Source organism: Callorhinus ursinus, unplaced genomic scaffold, assembly GCF_003265705.2.
Source record: "Callorhinus ursinus isolate GAN/ISIS: 27379988/994484 unplaced genomic scaffold, GSC_fseal_2.0 scaffold10, whole genome shotgun sequence".
Classification (NCBI taxonomy): Eukaryota; Metazoa; Chordata; class Mammalia; order Carnivora; family Otariidae; genus Callorhinus; species Callorhinus ursinus.
The window spans coordinates 59,401,708-59,425,770 of NW_027397072.1; the positions used below are offsets into that span (position 1 = coordinate 59,401,708).

Genomic DNA, 24,063 nt, shown 5'->3' on the forward strand with positions numbered 1-24,063 from the left:
TTCCTCGCCTTTGTAAAGTCTCTCTGCCACTTATTAGCATGTATTAAATCCTTACTATTTTTTCAAGCACAGTGCTACATGCTTTTTATGCTTTTAACATCTCTAGTCCAAGCTATCATTTTCCAAAATATCTGTTTATAGACGAGATAACAGGTTCTGAAAGGATAAATATGTATATATAAAGTCCAAATTTACAGCTAGCAAGTATGATTCAAGTGCAGGCCTAACTGCACCCAAAGCCTTCCTTTTCCCACTATCCAAGGCGCCTCCACTTTTCCTTTCAATTACCCTTAAGAGTAAAGAAGTAAGATGCGTATATCCATGAGGACCTGGGACTAGGGATCCCAGGACTAGAAGGCAGCTCAATCAAAACATGACATTTCTTTGAACTCGCATTTCCTCTTTAAATTCGTATGACTTTTGCCTTTTGCTGAAATGATTCTTCAGAGATTTCATTACAAAAATACCTTGAAGTACATATTAGAGAATTTACAATACAGAAAGATAGAAACTGCTACCACCTCTAAGGATAAACAGCCATGTTTGACAAGCAGCTCTTAAAACAGTCTTGATAATTTCAGACCATATTAACTCATCTACCTCTAACTTCTGCTGTACTTTTCAGCCATCATTACACATTTAACATAGTACATTTTATTTATTCTTGTTTCATGTGTTTATCTCTCAAGCCAGATTTTAGTATCTGAGTAGGGATGTGCCTATGTATCCCCCATAGTAATTAATTAGTGCATCCAGGCTCTATACCCTGGGCCTAGGACAATAAATGTGAGTACATGAGTGAATAAATGCAGGGTAAAATACAAGGGGCTTCAGAGTCTAAATACTTAAGTTTGAAACCAAGCTAAGTTGTTTTCATGTGTTCTTGAGTTAGTCACTTAACCTCATGGACTCAAAGAAAGTATAATAATGTCCACTTTAGAGAGATTTCTCAAGGATTAAAAGAAGTATTTATTTGAAAATAGTTTGAAGATTTTACTCATTTGAGAAAGATAGCACGTGAGCGCACGGAGCGGCAGAGGGAGAGGGAGAAGCAGACTCCCCACTGAGGAGGGAGCCCTACACAACGTGGCACAGGACTCAATCCCAGGACCCTGGGATCATGACCTAAGCCAAAGGCAGATGCTTAACCAACTGAGCCACCCAGGCACCCCAGAAAATAGTTTGTATTCTTTAACAAAACTTACCGAATATTATTAATGAAGTTATTAATTGATCAGTTGAAACAGTTTAATTTTATTTGAAGAGGCAGGTGAAGCAAGATCTTTTTTAAAAAAAAAAAAAGATTTATTTATTTGACAGAGAGACTTAGCGAGATCAGGAACACAAGCAGGGGTGTGGGAGAGGGAGAAGCAGGCTTCCCGCGGAGCAGGGAGCCTGATATGGGACTCGATCCCAGGACCCTGGGATCATGACCTGAGCTGAAAGCAGACGCTTAATGGCTGAGCCACCCAGGTGCCCCAAGCAAGATCTTGAAAAAAAAAAAAAAAGATTTTCTTTATTTATTTGAGAGAGAGAGGGCCCTCTTGTGAGCAGGGTAGGGGCAGAAGGAGAGGGAGAAGCAGACTCCCCGCTGAGCAGGGAGCCACCCTCTGGGCTCCATCCCAGGACCCTGTGATCATGACCTGAGCTGAAAGCAGATGCTTCACTGACTGAGCCACTCAGGCACCCCTCAGGTTAATATATCACATTTGCATGACTAAGTAATTTCAGAAAGAAAAGTAAACTGTAATAAACTCCAGTGAGGTATCATCTTTTTAATTGATGTAAGTATGAAGGCATAAAATTATTTTCATAATGAAATACATCTCATAAAGTACTATTTTATACACTCACCCACCCCCATTTTCCAAATCCTTAATTTGGAAAAAAATAATAACTGGGTGACCCCAATATGCTCAAAGCCAATCTCCCTTTTGCATCAGAATTCCAATTCAGTAGGTCCAAGTTGGGGCCCAGATACATGCACTGTTAAAAAAAAAAAAAATGACATGATGATTTTAGAGCAGTGAATGCTAATTTAAAACTAACAATATCAACACTTCTTTCCTTTACCACTGTTACCCGCCATGTTAACCATGTAAATCTGTAGGTTCACAACAACTATACAGTCAATTCTTTAACTCCTTCATTATCATAAAACTCAACTAAATGGTTATAAATTACTATAACCCCAGAAAAATCAGCCAATATTTTTTCAAGTAAACTCTATACCCAATGTGGGGCTTGAACTCACTACCCCAAGATCAAGACTCTCATGCTCTACCGACTGAGCTACCCAGGAGCTCCTAACCAATATTTTTAAAATTAAATATTCTGGAAAGTAATCTACTGAACTATATGCTGTTCATAAAGGAGCCACGATCTCTCTTACCTCTCTGCTCAAGCTAATCCAATCACCTGAAGCACTCTCTAAATTCCCTGCAGCTATCAGAAGTACTTAATCTTTTACCCGAAATCTCTTATTTTGATTTTAGGCAATACAGTGCCTGTGCCTGTATTACAGTGCTAAATTACAGCAACACTCCCAAGGAGGTCTGAGGCAGAACTCGCAGTCAAATATATATTTCTGCAGCAAAATGAATAACCAATCACAGTAAGTGGAATAAATACTACAAATAGCTTCACTTCAGGTCAGGACAGATTTTGTCACCAAATGAATTTGAACCAAATTTTTTAAAAATACCCATTTTTTAATGTCTTTAGATAGTAGAGATTTTGGATTTTGAAGTTACAGATAAAGAATTGTAAAAACTTTATCTTTTAGGTTTCAACTTACAAATCGCTTTCATTAGAAAGCTTCCTCTAACCCACCAAGACTGGGGTTAGGTACACCCTATATATACACATGTAATGCCCTACACTTACTCCTATCTTGGTGGTTGCCTGTTCATTTCTGCCTAGACTGTAGGATACCTAGAGTCAGGGGCCGTATCTTTTTCACTATTATACTCTCAATAACTAGCAAATATCTGCCACACAGTATCCACTTAATCAAGTTGGCAAATAAATAAGCAACTGTAAGTATGAAGAGTTTAATAAAATTTTATTTTATTGCTCTACTTGCTTGATCTGTAAGGTATGATTAAAATCAGTAAAGATGAATCTCCACATAATAAATAAAAATCAGAAAATCCAACCAAAAAGACTACCCAATAGCATATACCTTGTAATAGTATAAAAACAGTACTTTGTTGCTATAAAATAAAACTCTTCCTTAAGTTTATTAGCTAAGACATTTCACAAAGTAAACTGCAATAAGAAATAAATTATTTAACATGCAGTAGTTTATTTACAATTTTAGGGCTTCTTGCATTACACATAGATAAATAAGGTACAGTTGACTTTAGCTTTTAATCCATCTGTAGTCCCTTCCTGTGTCAAGAATTTTAGGATGTAGAATCTGAAGATGAAAAATTTGCTTTCTTCTAATTAATATGCTCTAATAAAACTGACAGATAATTGACAAAAAATTACAGACATTAAGCAAGATGAAAATGGAAAACTAAGTAAGTATTTAAGCCAACAGACTTATACAAGAATCTTATGATTTTGAGGATTTTGACAGGCTCTAGGAACACGTAATCATTCTTGGGCATACTTCTAAGTGAAACAAACATTTCTCCACTATTTTCTCTAAAACCAAAGGGTCACTTGAGAATAAAGGATATGGAATTTTCCTCCAAAAGCACAATCTGAAAGATTTCTGAACTAGAACAACATATTAAATATTTAACATTAAAAGAAAAAACTAAGCAGGAAAAAAATGTGTGTGTATATATATATATATATATATACACACACATTTTATATTTATATATATATATATATATATATGACTTTATATATGACTTTCTCTGAAATCTGACCAAAATGAGAGTGAGCTAGCTGACAAAGCTTCATTTAACGACTAGCCGTATCTATAATACCCTATCTAATTTACACAGCCAGCCAGGCACTATTCACATAATCATATTCAACAGCAAGTTGACAGGATAATTAGAAGACCAGGTAAAGCCTGTCTGAACTATGAGTTTCCCATTCCAAATGCAAGAGTTCAATTCTGAGGAGTTTGGAGGGGAAGCTCTGTTGCTTCTAATACTAAGTTAAATATTTTCTATGTGGAAATAAGTACAAATAATATCACTTTTCAAGGATAAAATAATTTTGAACCATGGGCTTACCAGACAAGAAAAATCATCTAAAAGGAAGTTTACCAAAAAAAAAAAATTTTTTTTTCATTTGTAGGTAGATGACCTTTTCTGACACGCCAGTATGTTTTAGCAAGTTTCTAAACCAAAGGTATTCAAAAGTGGCCTTCGTTATTTATATCAGAAATGATACAATATCTGAGATTTTCTTTAAATTATCTGGTAAAGAAAAGTGGAAGGACTGATGAAGTAAGTTTGGCAAAATATGATTCCTGAGGCTGAGAGGCAGGTACATAGAGATCTCATTCCTGCTACTTTTGTGTACATTTGAAATAATTTTAAAAATTAAAATTGAGATTTTTAAAAGTTAGGTATACATAGTATATAATACAGTATACAATACTAACAAATATAGTAATATAGGCATTACTGACTAAACCATTCTCTATTTACTGGGTTTAACAGAAAAACAAAACGTGGAACTGTTCCTAGTGGAAATCTGAATCTCCTCCCCAACCACTCAGTGTCACTTCCACATAGAAGGACGGTCAACAGGGACTAATCAGGTTCAAGAAAGTTAACTGGGTCACATTTCTGTGGGGTGGAATATTAATAGGTATGCTATAAGTAAGACTATACTATGGCAAATGTCCTCTAAAAAAGCTAGGCCATCTCTGATTGATACTTAAATTATAAATTGTTGTATTACAGGTTACATGGGAGAGGAGAAGATTTTTATTTTTGTGGTATGTGGGTTGTAGTATTCTTCTATGTACTATTCACCCTTTGGAACTTTAGTATTCATGAGTTCCTTGGAGCTGAAAAGATAATCCCAGTTTAGTTACTGAAGAAGCTATACCAGTTTAAATGGAAGAAACTGCAAGCTACAGTTCCTATAAAAATAGCCAATCATTACCCAGCCATTGGAGTGAGATCCCTTGGCTGAGATGATACAGAAAAAAATATTTAGAGGAAAGAAGAAGCACGTATATGTATTTTTTCCTCTGAAATAAAAAGCAGAGGTAATTTATCAGACTACAACTTTGTGAGATCAACAGACTGACTTGATTTCGGAAGAGGATTCAAACTTAAATTTAATAAGGTCAGAAACTTTGTGATTTTATACTGTTTACCTTGTACTGTTAGAGCTATTATATCATATCTATTCTTGGTATAATGGTATTCTTGTCAGGTGAGTTTGGTTGCACAACCAATCTTGTTCAATATAATCCAATAAAAGAAACAAAACAGAAGAGGATTTATAGTACTGCCTTGGAATTAACATAATATCCCAATCCATTTAAATGGCTTCTGGAGGTAATATCAAATAAATAGCAATAAAAAAGGCACTGTGATGGCCAAACTGCCCATCTCATTGGTCACTGGTAGAAATAGCGGGAAAGACTGGATAGGTGGCCCCAAGAAAACACATTAAGATACCTTCTTCATTTCCTCTAAGGAGGACACAGCACCTCAAGTAAATCACATGTCTAATATTAAATTTACTGGGTTAGTAGTTTAAAAAAATAGAGGTCTATTGATCTTTGGTGGGTAGTTCATGTTTTGTTTCGGTTGGTTTGGTTTTGGGGGGTAGTTTGCTCTTCCTCTCCATTATCTGATCAAGAACAGATACTACTCTAAATTCACCATTGTCTCTCTTGTCCTAACCTGATCCCTCTTTTCTCTGCTTGGAGTGCCTTTTTACATAAATCTTTTTGGGGGGGAGGGGCAGAGGGAAAGGGACAGAGAGAATCTTAAGCAGGCTCCATGCCCACTGTGGAGCCTGACACGGGGCACAATTCCACAACCCTGAGATCACAACTTGAGTCAAAATCAAGAGTCAGATACCCAACCAACTGAGCCACCCAGGCACCCCTCCATTTTTTTTTTTTTTAAACTAAGCACTGTAGCCACTTCTTCCAGGAACTCTTCCCTGATGCTGCCCTCCTTTATAATCTCCTAAAGGTATCTTTTTTCTTGCATTTCTTTAATTATACAACACCCTTAATAGTTTATAAATTTCAGGAGGACAGAATACTTCATACCATCAAATATAAGTCTCCACTGGTTTTTCAATGAGGCACTATCATTTTATATCGCACTAGGAAAGAAAAGAACACTACCAATTATAATTGTGGGACACCAAAAATTTAAGATGGTGCCTTTTCAGGCACCATCTTAAATTTCAGGTAATTTCAAATGTGGGGGGAAAATATGCATCTCAGAATCAATGAAATTCTGCATGTCTTAATTGACTCTGTAGCTCCAATATTAACAAAACTCTGGGCATATAGAAAATTCAATGTTTGCAAAATGATTGAATGAATGAATGAATTCAACCTGGATTGGTGCTTTTCATCAATACATATTTTTGGACTCATTCAAAAACCAAAAGAATCTAAAGAATAAAAATTTTTAATTTTCAAAACTAAGACTTATGGGTATAATTTACAAACATACGGGTTCTAATTTTCATTGGATAACAAAGCACCAGAAAAGAAAAGAAAATTGTTTTCTAAGTATAACTATTATGGCTTCACATTAAAATAAAACCCACAAGGGGTTCCTGGGTGGCTCAGTCGTTAAGTGTCTGCCTTCGGCTCAGGTCATGACCCCAGGGTCCTGGGATGGAGTCCCACATTGGGCTCCCTGCTCGGCGGGTAGCCTGCTTCTCCCTCTCCCGCTCCCCCTGCTTGTGTTCCTTCTTTCGCTGTCTCTCTCTCTCTCTGTCTAGTAAATAAATAAATAATTTTTAAATAAATAAATAAAATAAAATAAAACCCACAATGTCAATTGCCTGGGTGAACAAACATTATTACATTATGGTAGATAAAAAAAGAAACATGTTGCTTTGTGATATCTGTCCTTCATGATCTGCACTAATAATATGGAAATGGATTCTAAATAATCCAAAATAAAGGATAATTTAAAATTCATTTATATTTGAAGTATATTCATATATTCATATTGTGGAAAGATAAACACAAACATAAACTGTCTGGTCCCAGGGGCAGATATTAATAAATTACCAGCACCTGTTTAATTTCAGAACACAAACTGTTCCTTAATCTTGGATTAAATTTATAAGGGGAAGATGTCCTAAATCAAAAGCTGAAAACTTTCAAAAGATAAAAATATGTTTAAGTTTAACACAAATGAGATATTTATAAGTTGCTTTGTCATATCTTGAGATAATAATAAAGTCTAGAACTGCTGAGAGGCATAAGTGGTGTAAATGAGTAAAAAAACTAAAATCCTACAGTAAATTTAGAAATCTAGCTTCCTTTACATTTTCCATGTCCTCTAGAAAGAACATTATAAAAATAGCTACCCCTTACTGAACTAGATGCTTTCTATACATTATTTCTAATTTTCAATAACCTACAGAGTAGACATTAATGCCATCATTTTATACCTAAGTATACGGAGGCTATAAAAGATGAAATAACTTGTCCAAGGTCACAAAGCTAGCAGTAGTAAAGTCACCTCTAAAGTTTCAACCTATTTATAAAGTAGCTTTCTGATCCAAAGAAGAAAACTCAGAAACAACCGGGAAATCTTTTCTGTGACCAGAAACAAAAGAACCAGTAAAATGAAGACAGTATTACCTCATTTTATACACAGTAGCAAGAGAGTTGTTTTGAGAAAAGATATTCAGAATTCTGGGGACTGATAAATTCGGGAATTCCATTTTGTAATGTCTAAAGGCAGTCAATAACTTTTAGACTGAATACATACAATAATTAAAGACTATAAAATAAAGACCTTTACTACTAATATAATACATATGTACCTCATAGGTCTATCACTAGGGAAGCCTGATTAAAACTTCTGTACGACTCTACAATTTCAAAATTATTTCTTTCCACCTTTATCACTAAGGAAGGTGGTTATTACATAGGAGTTAAGGGCACAGGCCATGGAAAATGACAAGACTAGATAAAATCCTAATTTCGTAGCAATATAACTTGAGCAAGTTACTTAGCCTCTCTAAATCTCGCTTTCTTTATTCATAAGAATAAGGTTATTAATATCTGACAGTGTTATTGTAATGAGCAAATGAGATAATGTGTATAAAGCATTCTACACAGTATCCAGCATACAGTAAGTGCCCAATAAATCTGTTATGGTAATCTATTTTGGAGAATTATCTGTTTTATTGATATCATGTCATTTTTATCATTTTATTATATTATATTATTTATATATTAAACAAAAACTAAACTTTTCTTATTGGCTGTGGGGTTATAACACGAAGTGCAAGGAAAAGAAAGGTCCGTTAATATTGTATTCAGAGAACAGGCCTTTTCAATGTCAGAGCAATTTACCAACAGACTCAAACAAAGCCCAGATTTTAGTCCTTTGAAATTGTAATGGGGAAGCCTATTACACTTTTAAAATGTAGGGCAGAATATAACATTGTAACATGTTACTGCTACAGGAAAAGAACTGTTTCTCCAGACAAGAGTCAATTTCATCATTTACCACTGAGGGGAGCTGTAACCTAGGAAAAGGTTTATATAGAATCCCAAGGTTATTTTTAAACTTTCTCACACCTCACAGTATTCATTTAATACATTGTTTACGCCTGCTATAAAAAGAGGCTTATATGCACTTTCAGTGGGCTAGTTAGTTTATAATACCATTCTTCAGAAACTTGAAACTGGTATGTCTCTCTTCATTGTGGAATAAGAACAACTTTCTAAAAAATATATAGTTTTTACCATCAACTACAACCCAAATTCAACTGGCTAACTCTTTTTTTTTTAAAGATTTTATTTATTTATTTGAGAGAGAGAGAGAGAGAATGAGAGAGAGAGAGCACATGAGAAGGGGGAGGGTCAGAGGGAGAAGCAGACTCCCTGCCAAGCAGGGAGCCCGATGCGGGACTTGATCCAGGGACTCCAAGATCATGACATGAGCCGAAGGCAGTCGCTTAACCAAGTGAGCCCCCCAGGCGCCCCAACTGGCTAACTCTTTAACACATCAGTTAACAAAGAGAATTCAGACGTATCATTGAGTCATGAGTATTAAAAACTGAAAGACCATCCATTGGGGAGAAGCTCTTACATGAGAATGAAAGCTAGCTTTTTAAGCTGTCATCAGTTTTAAGAAGTCTAAGTTTGTTCATTTTTAAAACTTCGATGACTACTCCAAGCATAATAACATGTGTGAACATTTAATAGTTACACTGGCTTGCTATCCAGCCATCAGAACGCCCCCTACCATGTTTGGACCTGGTCTTCCCAAGTTTCCCAGCTCCCACGGACTAAAAATGGCCCAGCTACTGCTGGAAAAAGTATAGTATTCCTTCCATCACTGAGATATACAACAAAGTCACTGAGATATACAACAAAGTCAAGCGATATACTGACTCTGGAAGGAAGAATATGCTACAAGCAAAGCACATTATAAATCTGTTATAAATATATTTTAGAACTTTATAATGGTGATCATGATGATGACAACGGTAAAAGCTAATATTCACTGAACCTATTTAATCCACAAAACAACCCCATAAATTTGTGGCTAAGAAGTTAAGAAACTTACCACAATCACACAGTTTATAAGAGCAGAGCTAGGGCTTGAAATCAGGTCTATCTGACTCTAGAACCCATATTCTTAATTCACTATATATTCATTGCCTATCTTCCCTAACCCCCATTTGAAAATATCTACTGAACACCTATTATATGCCTGTTAATCATTTGGGATTACACAATATTTAAATTATTTGAAGATGATTATTTAAGCTTTTATTTATTTGAGATAGAGCAAGAAAGAGCAAGCACAAGCTGGGGAAGCGGGGGGGGGGGGGGGGGGGGGGAAGCAAGCTCCCCGCTGAACAGAGAGCCTGATGCAGGACTTGATCCCAGCACCCTGGGATCATGACCTGAGCCGAAGGCAGACGCTTAACCGTCTAAACCAACCAGGTGACCAAATTGAAGATGATTATTAAAGCATCAGTCTAGAATCCCTCAACGCAAAGAGTTAAAGCATGTACTTTATTTTTAAAGATGTCAAAGGTTACCATGCTAGATGCTAAACAGATAAGACATAGTCTTTCCCTTGAGCCCTAAACCGAGCACAAAGTATACACATAGTTTAGAAGAGTATTTTTACTTATATAGTTGTAACAAAAGTACTTCTTAAAAATAATTCTGCTATTAGCTATCATTTCATTTAAAAAAATTCTAAAAGCTACAAATCACTATTTAACTTTCATAAGGTAACATTTCTCCTACCACCAAAATGCTAGTGTACTTTAACAGTGTATATAGCCAACAATGTGAAAAAAAGGTGATGAAATTTGCCATTAGCTTACATTTTCTATGACAAATGTCCACTCTTTATCTTCAAATTCCTCTGCATGAGGATCCTGTAAAAAAAAAAAAAAAGCAAAATATAAAGCTGAAATAATTTCTTTAAACCAATTAATCCAATCAAGAACATATAAACAGCCTTGCTTTTAGCTTTTACCAACTTTTTAAAAGGGAGGAGAAGAGCCTACTCTTATGAAACTTCCACAATTTCCCTACATCTAAATCCTTATTTTATATTGAAGGAATTCTCTATTTTACTTAGGTTGATGCATGTAATTATCTTCCATCATTGCACCAATGACAAGACAAAAAGAAACTTGATCGGAGAGACGGATAATTTAGTGAGTTAACGTAAGAAGCACTTTATTAAGATATAAAATGTTCATATAAAGCCCTCATGTTTTATACTTTTAAACTAGCAGTACCACGTGAGAAAACGTTTTCTTCTGCAGAGGTTATATAAACATCTGGAATTTCAAAGCACCACAAGGGACTCCATAATCTACACAAAATGGCAAACTGGCATGGCTGTTTCATCCCCCCTCCCCTCCCATTAACCCTGAAGATGCCTCAGAAACCTGAGATAAGGTAATGGATCCTTCAACCAAATGCAAATTAAAAAAAAGGCACACTTTTGCAAGTATTTATTTTACAAATACGTATTTGGTACCTATTATATAAGAAACTGGAGATGTGCTATGTGGACTCAAACATAGCTGTCCTTGCCTTTGAAGACAAACAACTAATCTAAATAAATATGATGAAAGAAATACATGGTTTCACCACAGGTTAGAAAACAACACATCACTTACAGGAATGAATAGAAAAGCTTTATGAGAAAGAAAGCATCTGGACTAGATGGAATTATATAGGATTTCCACAGATATTTGAATAAGTAAAGGCAAAAGGCAACACAGTATAAGACATAAAAAGAAAAGTTGCATCACATGTGCATTTACTTGTTCAAATTCAACTCCACGTAGTAGAGAAGGCAGAAGGATGGAGGCAGTAAAAATAATATTTAAATAAAGTAGGCTTTGGGCTCAACATTCCACTCTAAGAATGAGCAAGTGCACATAGATGGAAAATAGGCTGTGCTTTTCCTCTAGTGGAACTCAGGTCCCACATGCTTCTCATAGGGAAGCATCTTATTCATGATTGATTCTACTTTAGTATATTAATAATCTTCTGCTTCTACTGTCACAGCTGAGTTTTGGTCCTTATCATTCTGTGCCTAAGCTATTTCAAGATAAAAGTGACTATAACATTCTCTCAGTCCCTCTGCCCTCCAATCAATTTTATACACATATTATTCTCCCAAACCACAATTCTGACCATGTTAGCACCAACTCAGATTTCTTTACTCTTACAAGAATAATCTGAGTGGGACCAAGGGACCACACCTGATAGGGCAAAGTCAGTCAAAAGATGTAAAAGAGCAATAGTAATGTTCATTTCAGGCCATTTTTAAATGGCATAGCTACACAATTAACTATTTATATTATTGGCCAGACAAAAACATTTGTAATGAAAATTGCTTCTAGCTTGAATCAATTAAGTCTTCTCTGTATCCTACTTTCTACCCTGTAGTCTCCTTTCTCACCGCTGCAGTAAAGAGAAAAATTGAAAATGGCTTAAAGAACCATTTTTCTTTTCAAAACCCTAACAGGCTTTTTTAAAATTTATTTACTAGAAATAGCTATTTTCAATCTAATTCAAATTTCAAAAACAATCATGCAGGCTAGAAAAATTAATTTCTGGCTAAGTCATAGGAAAATGAAACATACTACTAACTTTCCATAAAAGCATTTTGTCTTTGAGCACACCTCTGTGAATACTACACTTAGGACAAAAGGGTTTAGAGCAATCCTTTCTACTTGCAAATTTCAAGATTAAATTAATTGTAGAGACTTTAATATAAGTAAAAGAAAAAGGAAAACATGAAAAAGTTTTCCACTTGAATATTTTAAGTGCTGTCAAAAACAAGATCCGAAAATTACACTGTAAGAATGAAAAGTTGTTTTACCTTTCTGCCTTTCTATTAGAATTCTGGGGAGTGGGTGAGTTGGGAAGATAAAAGCGGCCACTGAAAATATTTTTTTAAATATTTAAAATGATCACAAGTTTGCCTCAATAGCACAACCGAACAAAAATGTTTACTACAACAAACTGGGGGAAAAGGGGTATTTGGGTTTTTTTCTACAGACTAACAGTCGAAGTCACAAAAGTTCCATGATAAGGATATGTTCAACATTCCCATCAGTACTTGAAAACAACACTTATCTCTTAATCCTCCAAGTACTACATTTCAACAGCTACTTTCAACTAAGAATCACTCAGTGCATATCCTTTTCCCAAACACATGGCTGTCAACTATTTATCAGCTCTATCTAGCCCCTCACTCTCTTGTCATCATTTTTTTCATTTGTAAAACTATGTCCGTTCATTTCATCTTTCCCAATGTAAACAGTAAACCAAATCAAAATACTCAAGAGACTGCTTAAAAGTCTTCCTTAAGTAAGCATATCAGAGATACTGCTGTTGTAATCTATATTCATAGTTTTTATTACAGAATAGGTTGTACAATGTGGAAGAAAGAAGAGGGCTAAATCACTGTGACTTAGCAAGAGACCTTCTTCCTTAGTCTCAGTTTCCTTATGGGTTGCTGTGAGAATTAAAGGTCTTGCTGTTCTCTACCACACTTACTGTATCATTCCAGTAAGAGATAATATGGATAAGGGGGGTTTAATAACAGGCTTTCAGGATAGCTGACTGAAGGACTACAGGGTGGCCCTGAACCTTCTGGAAAAAAAAGGAAGAGCAGCTACTGTCTCATCCCTTCTGTCCTGCAAAAGTAACTTCAGTACAACTGGAACACTTCAAGGAAGTGTTAAGCAAGGAAGAAATAAGCATTTGTTTTCTAATTGCACCACTTTCCAAAAGGCTAAAAATGAGACTTTTCCCCACCATTCTTTTGGACTAGGTAGGGGGTTAGTTAGGAAAGTAAAGATTCTAGTGCTTAATGAGGACTTGATGGGGACTACTTTATGATGTTTCAGGAAATATGGAAGACTTTCAAGAAAAAAGCATGTATGTATAACAGGCAGGTAGGTATACACACAGCTATGTTTTTGGATCTGCCCTTTGAATTTACAACCAGAATTTTGCTTTTAAGCCGCAGTATTTATAAGATATGAATATCAATTAAGATACTTATCAAATATCAATTTAGAACTTTACATTAACATCAATTAAATATTCCTCAAATTCTAATCTTAAAGATTTATTTATTTATTTGAGAGAGAGTGGGGGGAGGGGCAAAGGGAGAGGGAGAGAATCGCAAGTAGACTCCCTGCTGAGCACAGAGCCTGATGCAGGACTTAATCCCACGACCATGAGATCATGACCTGAGCCAAAATCAAGAGCCGGCCACTTAACCAAATGAGCTACTCAGGCACCCCTCAAATACTAATTTTAGAATATATGTTGCAATTAGTCAAACAGGGCTAACAAAATGAGGCTCAGGACTAAGAACTCCACAAACCTCAGCTTTCCACAAAGAAGCACTTTAAGATTTCCTGGGGGTAGAATGTAGGAAGTAATGAAAGAAGTATTCTAACTGATTTCAATTGTAACAAGTTCAAAAGGGCTCCCAAATTATTCTGACTTCATAGACCATGAAATACCCTGATGCCCTTGCATTGTTATAAATTGTTATATCCATAAAATAAAATAATGCATATAAAGGAACCAGGCTGGACTCAAATATACAGAACAATGAATACTGAAATATTCTGTCATTAGAAGCATGACTATATAATAAGTTCTATGACTTATAAAAATGGAACTTACCTTAAAAAGTGTCACAGTGATTTCAATGTTTTCAGGAACAGGCCACACTACAACACCACGGTATGGATTTTTTATTCCAGGTTGCCAGCTATGAGCCTACCAGAATAGAAATAATGGCTTCAATATGAAGTACAGGAAATGCAATGTTAATAATTTACAAAAATTTATCGACCTTATTAAACTATCCATCAGATCTGTAGTCTCCTTGAAACAAAAATGATTAGTCAAATAAGACTTTTCAAGCATTAAACTTGGGCCGTGACAATTCTATCACATGACAGCTATAGACTACTATCCGTAACCAAAACTTTACCCTCTCCCTCCCCACCACCACATAAAAGAGTATGCAAAGATGAAGGGTCTCATATTTTTAAAAGCTACTATTTGTGACTGGATAAAAATTTTATTAGGAGAAATATTTTTAAAAATTATTTTGTGATCTAGGAACTTAAAGGCAAATTCATTCTTTAAAAGGAAAACCAAAGTGTATATTTTGCATTTAAGTTCATTTTCTATTAAATTGTAATGTTTATCTGGGGCAAGTAAAGAAGAAGGTAGTTTTGTTTTTGTTTTTGTTTTTAAAGATTTTATTTATTTATTCATAAGAGACAGAGAGAGAGAGAGGCAGAGGGAGAAGCAGGTCCCCCGCTGAGCAGGGAGCCCAATGTGGGACTTGATCCCAGGACCCTGGGATCATGACCTGAGCTGAAGGCAGACGCTTAACGACTGAGCCACCCAGGCGCCTGAAGGCAGTTTTTATAGACTTAATATTTCTAACACATGTAATTTTCAAGATTCTTTTTTCTTGTAAATCTTGTTTACCATGGTTCCCTAAGGACCCCCCAAATTTGGGGGTCACCACTATAGTTCTTTCTTTGTGGTGGCATTTCTAGCCAAAGCTGGATAAGAAAGTTAATTGAAGAAATTTTTAAAAAATCAAAACTAAAAAAGAATAGATGCTTATTACATATTCAGGTGTAGATGTTCAAAAAGGTGGTTGGATGTATGTGCCTAGAGTAATAAATCTGGGAATCATTAGCACACAGGTGATACTTAAAGCTTAAGAATGGATGTGATCCCAAGGGCAGGAGTACAGCTAGAGAATATAAACGTTCAAGAAATGAACCTTGGAGCACAACAACAGGTCCAAGAAATGAGGTGGACGCAGCAAAAGGTCTGTACAGCAGAAGGAAAACCAAAGGCATGTGGTATCCTGAAAGTCTAGGGAAGAAAATGTTTCATGGAGAAGGGAACAATCACCTGTGCCAAATCCTGATGGCAGGTTAGATAGGACAAATGACCATTGGATTTAACAAAGCAGAAGCCATTACTGATTTCACAAGGCTGTTTCAGTGAAATAATAGGAGCAAATACCTGGATTGGAATGGGTTCAAGAAAGAATAGGAAAAAAGAAATTAAAGATATTGTATTTCTTAGATATTGAGGTGTTTTGCTGAAAGAGAAAGAGAAAAATAGTCTGGCGCTAGTGGTAAAATAGTGGCAGAGAGAATTTTTTAGTAAGAGAAAAATAGTTTAATGCTGATGGGAAATATCCAGTTAAGATGGAAAATTTAATGATGCAAAAGAGAAAGAATTACTAGAGTGATGTCCTTAATGATAGAAAAGGAGACAGACTGGCCTTTGCCAGAAGCATAGACAATTCTTCCACAATAACAGGAAAGAAGTTATACGAGTGCAAGATGTGTGCCATGGAACAAATTTAACATGAGAAAACTAAGGCACAGACTGGCCCAAGATCTCACAGCAAGCAAGTTGCAGAAGCTGGATTTGAACCCACGAAATGGAACTGAGAAAGGATCAAGATCATGGAAATTTATGTCCATTCAAATCATATCGTATCTTGTTACTTAAAATACCAGCATAAGATATAGGTTTAGCAGCATTCCCCTGACTCCAACCTGTAAATTGTCAATAATTCTCCCTCTATTCTCTCTCCATTGCCCTCCAATCACAAAACTTCAGGTAAGGAAAGGGCAATAGAGATTCACCACAACAGACTGAGCACACCATACCCAAAGGTAAAGAGCTGAGTGCTGTTGATTAAAAAGTATCTCCAGAGATTCCTCTATTCTTCTATTTATGGAAATATGCCTACTGACAATCCTAGAACAAAAACTCCACATAGTAAACAATCTCCATTTTGAAAAGTAAATTTCTGCTTACTTTAGATAATCCTTAATCAAAACCCTTCTCTACATATTCTACATACTTAATATTGAAGATTTATGACAATTCTGTGTCACCTCATGTACTGTCATGGTAGATCAGGCTATTACTCTGGTCTCTTCAAACTCACCATCATTATATTTTCATAGCCTCCCCATAGAATAAAAACATAAGAAGAGTGTAATAGCTGGATTTTCCTTATTAGCCACAGCAGAAAAGATAAAATATTTGTAAAATTCTTTTTTTAAAAAAAGATTTATTTGGGGTGCCTGGGTGGCTCAGTCAGTTAAGCGTCTGCCTTCAGCTCGGGTCATGATCCTAGGGTCCTGGGATCGAGCCCTGCATCCAGCTCCCTGCTCAGTGGGGAACCTGCTTCTCCCTCTCCCTCTGCATGCCTCTCTGCCTACATGTGCTCTCTCTCTCTCTGTCAAATAAATGAATGAAATCTTTAAAAAAAAAAAGCCCTCATCTTTAAAAAAATAAAATTAAAAAATATTTATTTACTTGAGAAAGAAAGAGTGTGAGCAAGTGGGGGAAGGGCGCAGAGGGAGAGAATCTTCAAACTCTCCACTGAGCCCAGAACCCATCTTGGGGCTCGATCTCATGACCCATGACCCATGGCTGAGCCAAACGACTCAGCCACCCAGGCACCCCCTTTTTGTAAAATTCTTAATGAAAAAATAACCATCAAAGAACTTTAGACTTCAAGATATCCTTAGGAGATCTAATCCAGATAATGACACTAAAGCAATTAAAGAGTAAACCACTTTCCTGAACCCATACTAGTAATCAGTAATAGAACCACCTCCACGATTTCCAAGTTCAGATTTCTTTACCTAACCAACATCATACGCAGCTTTATTCTCTGATTCACACAGTAGTCAAGAATATAGTTTTCTATCCCTAAGGTCTTGACATTTATTGGATGATACAGAGATGAAAAGCAAGGAATGCAGAGACTATCTAACAACTGGGCAGCGTTAGTAGATGGTAATATCAGATAATTTCCTCAGGTACCCTAATGCTGGTCTTCTAAATGACCTTTCAGTCCTTAGTCATGGATCTCAGAAATAAGATTGTTCAACAAACAAAAATACAATCTGCTTAACAAACTAAAATCTTTTTTTTTTTTAATTAAAAAAAGATGTAAGGGTGCAAGTTCCCAAGTTGCTAGCATGCTGTCATTTTCTTACCATTCTACCCAGCTCCTCTCTCCCCAGCAAAAAACATCCAACCAAGTTAGAGCTCTGGCTTTCTGTTATTCCTTTTAGAGACTGTACAACCTGGCTAAGTTAGGACAGTGTAACAAAATCAATTAGTCCAGCTGAGTAGTTGGCACTACCAGTTGTGTAATGTTAGCTAATTATTATATAGTAGGCAGAAAAAAGGACCAAGTAAGGGGCACCTGGGTGGCTCAGTCGTTAAGCGTCTGCCTTCGGCTCTGATCATGATCCCAGAGTCCTGGGATTGAGCGCCACACTGGGCTCGCTGCTCCACTGGAAGCCTGCTTCTCCCTCTCCCACTCCCCCTGCTTGTGTTCCCTCCCTTGCTGTGTCTCTCTCTGTCAAATAAATAAATAAAATCTTAAAAAAAAAAAAAAAGAACCAAGTAAATTCTACTGGAGAGGAAACCAGGAACGTACACAGTAGCAAACATGAAAAAAACAAGTATTCCTATTTTCAAAGAGCTTACTACAACTTTCACCTCAAACAGAATTCAAGACTCTGAAGCTAGAAAAAGAATGAAAGGCCCAGCGGGTATAAATAGTGAACACTAAATTGGGTAAAAATACCCAATATGGGTAATAAACATCTAATTGTACAAATTCATGGGGATGTTAATTTAGGTTCTTAAGAACTTGATTAGAAAAAGCACATCATATTGGCAAACATTAGCACTACAAGAACCGTGATCAGTTTTCACTGAGAGTAACAGAAAGGATTCTTTAGAAAATAATTAGGCACAGAAACACAAGTACAGCTATTCAGCTTTTTGTATAGTTAGGAGAGGCAGGTTATTTCTTTATTTGCCAGCTATCCTAGTGCAGATAATGGTACAAAGGAGTAGGCCACATTATCCAGTTCCCCTTATACAATTTTTCTCACTTTTTAATCATATGACAGATCATTTGACATGCCAAAGCAGACCTAGGAAAAAGGTAACATTTCTCAATTTCGGGTCCTAAACCTATAAAATGCCTTATTTTCTAATTATTTCATGTCATATCTTCCCTAAAAGACTTGTACCTAATACGGTACAAAACACAGAGTAAATATTCACTTATTATTTCTGATTCTTACAAAATGAAATATTCCACTAAAAATTTATAGTTGTCAGTTGTTAAATAATTTTCAACTTATACAACCGCATATACCCGTATATTTAAGATGTCACATATAAAGTTACCTTAGACTTGTTGCCATTAAGGCAAAGCTCTGCAACTGTACCTTCCCCTCCTGATATCACAGCACATTGTAAAACGCTGGAGGCACAACCAGAGAGCAAGGCAGTAAAGGTGGTAATACCATCAAAAGGCTTGTGAGGACTTTATTTTTTTATTTTTTAAAGATTGTATTTATTTATTTGACAGAGAGAGAGATAGCGAGAGAGGGAACACAAGCAGGGGGAGTGGGAGAGGGAGAAGCTGGCTTCCTGCTGAGCAGGGAGCCCGATGCAGGGCTCCATCCCAGGACCCTGGGATCATGACCAGAGCAGAAGGCAGATGCTTAACGACTGAGCCACCCAGGCACCCCACTTGTAAGGACTTTAAAGCTCTGGTTTCCCTTTGAAATTCTCCCATCTCTCCGTGAGCTTAAATTTCTACTTGGAAAACCATATTTAAGGCAACATACTACTCTGCCATAATTTGGGGGGACTATCATAATTGCCCTGCTTCCTACTGTCCTATGTTTTATTGAAAAACAATTTATTTAAGCATATATAAATCAACTGCAGCCGGACAAAATCTTTATTATAAATGCCATGACTTGAAGAGAAGAGGCAGGGAAGCTGCATATTGTGTTAATTATCCATGGTAATTATTTTCTCAATAAAAAAATGAGTCAGCAATGAATTCTGATTATATATTTAGCTATAAAGATAGACATGTGCCCATAGGAAGTGAGCACTGAGAACTAAACTTTAAATAAGATAGTATGCCTTATTTATTCTCTAATCTGACATTTATCTGTGTCTCGGTTATAAGTTTCAATCTATCAATATAAAAAAAGAATCAGGAAAGAGAAATAATAAGCTATACGGATGACAAAAACCAAAACTGATCACTGTACAACTCAAACTCTTTCCAAAAACACAGTTAAAAGTAAATGGCCAATGGTTGCAGAGCTCTTTTATCCCCCCTCAGTGACTTCAATGGGACTCAGCAGCATATAATGTATATTTTAAAGAAAAAACCATCAGAAAATAGAACTGACTTTCAGAAGAAAAAAGTGGTTCTAGTCTTTGGATTTAGTATAACTGATAGCTAATTAAAAAAAAAAATAATAGCTGGGGACACAAGTTTTTTATTAAAGAATTCCAAAATGTCATGGATTTCACATTTCCTAAGATTAAAAAAACCATTTATTTGCTTAACTTTTAGAATAATGTCATAATCATTTCTTTCATAATTTCTGGAACTGGATTTTTAAGTCCTCTTTTGGGTGTTCTGTACAATTTATAAAACAGCATTTCACATATGCATGAACATGCTATGCACTTGCTGTAAACAGCTTAACACATGGTGGGTTCTCACTAATTTTTCAAAAGAAATACATCTATCATGTTTTAAGAGAAGACACAATGATTCTGAAATACACAGAAGGGATTTGAAATATTAAGAGTATCATAACTGGACAGTAGTCCAAGAAATAATTCCTTCTAGAAAATATTGCATTCTGAGAAAAATCAACCTGCAGCCTCAAACATTTGGACTTCACCGTCTAGATTCAATCAATATTTGATATAATATGAAAAATAATCTGGGCCTAAAAGTTATCTGATTGACTTTCAAAAATGCAATTAAATAAATGTGTATTTAACTTCAAATAGGGTTATGTATTCTGAATTGACCTATAATCTATTTCACTGTTTCATATTTTTTTAGAAAATAATTAGTATCTGATTATTAAAAGGAGGTAATCACTTTTCATTTGATAGCTAAAAGCACATAGGGTCTAACATCCACAGTTATACTCATATTCATCTATCATACTTAGTGGATGACCTTTTATTGTTCCTTTCCACAAAAGCCTAAGACCCATAGGCAAAAAGTGACAAATATCCAGCAAAACAGAGAAAACCCTAAGTCTATTTTCAGAACCTTTCTCATATCAGTGTAAATGAATAAGAAAATATTACAGGTCTAAAATACAATGCCCCAAAACTATAAATGTATGCTTTGAAGATGATGTCATTCATGATATGATGCCCTGTACCTTTCCTATGTGGCTGCTGGAAATACATTTTAAGTTAAAAATGTACCAACACTATTACCCAGTGAATTCCATTCCTATGTATTTGCCCAAGAGAAATTAAAATATTTATCCCCTAAAATACTGTTTCAGTAGTATTTATACCAGAATTCACAGTAGTGAATATTCGGGATATTCACTAGAAATGAATCAAATCATCAACAGGGGCATAAATAATCAAACTGCAGTGTATTCACTCGATGGAATACTACTCACTAATAAAAAAAAATTACCAATATTCACAACAGCATGAATAAAACTCAAAAACATTATGTTGAGCAAAAGAAATCACGCATAACAAAGGACTACTGTATGATTCCATTTATATGAAATTCAAAAACAGGCAAAACTACTCTATGGTGATAGAAAAATCAGAATAGTGGTTGCCCCTGAGAGTTGGCAATTAACTAGAAGAAGACACAAAGGAAAAAGTGATGAAAATATTCTACATCCTAAGAGGAGTACTAATTACACAAGTATGTATTAATCAAAACTCATTACATTGTATAATTAAGATCTATATATAATTTTAGCTGAATAAAAAAATTTGACAAGATGTCCCTGAAATATTAAAAATTCTGAAATTTAATTAAATTAAACTTAAATTAAAAAGAATAATTTTTTTCCTCATACAGGACTACTTATGGAAAAAGCAATATCCACTTAAACATGCTTATAGTTATTATTGCTTATAAAAATATATTCATATTTATCTAAAGAATAAATTTTTAAGATATCTGCAGAATTGTTATTGAACATTTAAAAATTCTGTTCTATACTCCCACAAAGCTTTAAGTGCAAAAAATTAAAACCTTTGAAAAATCCAACTCCTTTCCTCCTGCGACCCAGCAATGGACTCAGATAACTCATCATTTTTTTTTTTTTAAGATTTTATTTATTTATTTGACAGAGACATAGAGAGCACAGATAGGCAGAGCAGCAGACAGAGGCAGAGGGAGAAGCAGGCTCCCAGCTGAGCAGGGAGCCCAACGCAGGGCTTGATCCCAGGACCTTGGGATCATGACCTGAGCCAAAGGCAGACGCTTAACCGAATTAGCCACCCAGGAGCCCCACTCATCATTTAAGTTTGCCTTAATTTCGTCCTCTTGGAATCTGAATAAACAATCCCAGGTACAATTTTGTAAGTGTTACCTATTTAATCATTAATTCATGATTACCACTGTGTACCGAAGTTAAATTACAATGATGTTACTCAAGGCTACCACATCCAAGATCAAAACTCAGGTATCTGACTCCCATTTTCAGAACTGTAGTTACATGATCACAATGTCTGATCAATCATTTTAGTAGATTAGATAATTAGAAATAACCCAAAATATCAAGTAATATATTAAAATATTCTACACTGGGACCAGAGAAGCTTCATAATTTGATTAAAAGTTAAATGCAACATTTGGGTAAGAAATTGAGAAAAGAGGGTGCCTGGGTGGCTCAGTTGGTTAAGCGACTGCCTTCGGCTCAGGTCACGATCCCAGGGTCCTGGGATCGAGTCCCGCATCGGGCTCCCGGCTCAGCGGGGAGCCTGCTTCCCCTCTGACCTTCTCCCCTCTCATGCTGTTTCTCTCTTACTCACTCTCTAATAAATAAATAAAATCTTTAAAAAAAAAAAAAAAGAAATTGAGAAAAGAGACAAACCTTAGAAGACTTCCTTCGGCTTCTTCTTGTCCAAACTACCACCAGTTTATCTGGTTGCCTGTCAAGCAAGAAAAAGATAAAGCATAATTTAAGTAATCTTGTATCAAATTAATAAAGTTTAGTTCTAGTGCCTTTAAAAGGACAAAAATGTCATCTACTTTAGATTACAAAGAGCAGTTATTCTTACAATAAATCTCTATAAATTATTCAAATATAGAAATTTTTTATATTACTATTTACTATTACTAAATTAGATATTTGTATGATACAAATATGATCTAATTGAAATGACTAATATTTTATCCACATGTTTTTCTAAAAATCCTTTAGCAAGTTAATTCACTGCGACAAACCAAGTAAAATAAAATGCTTAGAATTGGTGACTATTTTAAAAAGAAAAGCACATATACATCTTCTCTAAAAATTAATGCTATACATCTAACACATTATCTACTTTAATTTGGAAAAAATAGTATAAAAGTGGCACTTCCAAAATAATTTAAATCTATGGGTTACACTACTTTTGAATCTCGTATCTTATAAACAATTTTTGTGGTTTTCAAAATATTTTTAAAATCAATCATCTCAACAATCTTCATAAAAACCATACAGTACTAAAAAAATACATAAGGTATATACTCTTATTTCTATTTTATAAATTTAAAAAACTGGCAAAATAACTAATCAAAAGCTTTGGCAGAACCAAGTCTGAAACACAGGTCTCTTAACTCTCAGACCTCTCTTCTTTACCTTCTGCTAATATAAAGTAGAAAAACAAGCAAAAAAAAAAAAAAAAAACCTGTTTTCAGCTAATACAACTAAGTTCTCTTTAATGCTGAGGTAAAACATCAAGATTATGATTAGTAGTTATTTTCCTTAAATTTTTATTTTTAAAAATCTTAGATAAAAGCTTTTTAACCAAGAAATGAATGATACACTCATCTCGGTGACCTTCACTACTTTCTATGTCTCACTTATTTTACCCAAAAATCCCTATCAACAGATGACCTGTCCTCTTACTTCATTTAATTAAATACACACACACACACACACACGTGTATGTATATATACACATACATAAAAGGCCACCAGCCATAAACTCCTTACCAGTGATTCACCTATTAACCTGTCCAAAGAGTTGTCCAATGAAAAAGTACTGAAGAACTGACCCTGAACGTAGCACAGAAAAATAAACTGATAAAAATATTTTAAAACAAGGGAAGAGACATAAAAGACAAACTGAGAAGTACATACACCTAACAGAAATGCTAGAAGTTCAGAACAATGGGAATGACAAAGAAATACTAAAGAGACAAGGCTAAGAATGCTCCAGACTTGAAGAGTCCTTAGACAGAAAGTATATATTAAAAACTAATGATGTACTATATGTTGGCTAATTGAATT

General features: G+C 35.2%; 1 protein-coding gene across 10 annotated transcripts in view; it reads right to left on the reverse strand.

Annotated features, from left to right (window-relative positions):
• Positions 1-24,063, reverse strand: part of EHBP1 (EH domain binding protein 1) — a 715,801-nt gene that overhangs the window by 270,317 nt on the left and 421,421 nt on the right. For all 10 annotated transcript variants that reach the window (XM_073897641.1, XM_073897642.1, XM_073897643.1 and 7 more), the window contains 3 exons: positions 22,660-22,717; positions 14,345-14,440; positions 10,495-10,548 (listed from right to left, as the gene is read on the reverse strand). In XM_073897641.1, coding sequence (XP_073753742.1) covers positions 10,495-10,548; positions 14,345-14,440; positions 22,660-22,717 — 208 coding nt within the window. The remainder of the gene's footprint in view (positions 1-10,494; positions 10,549-14,344; positions 14,441-22,659; positions 22,718-24,063) is intronic.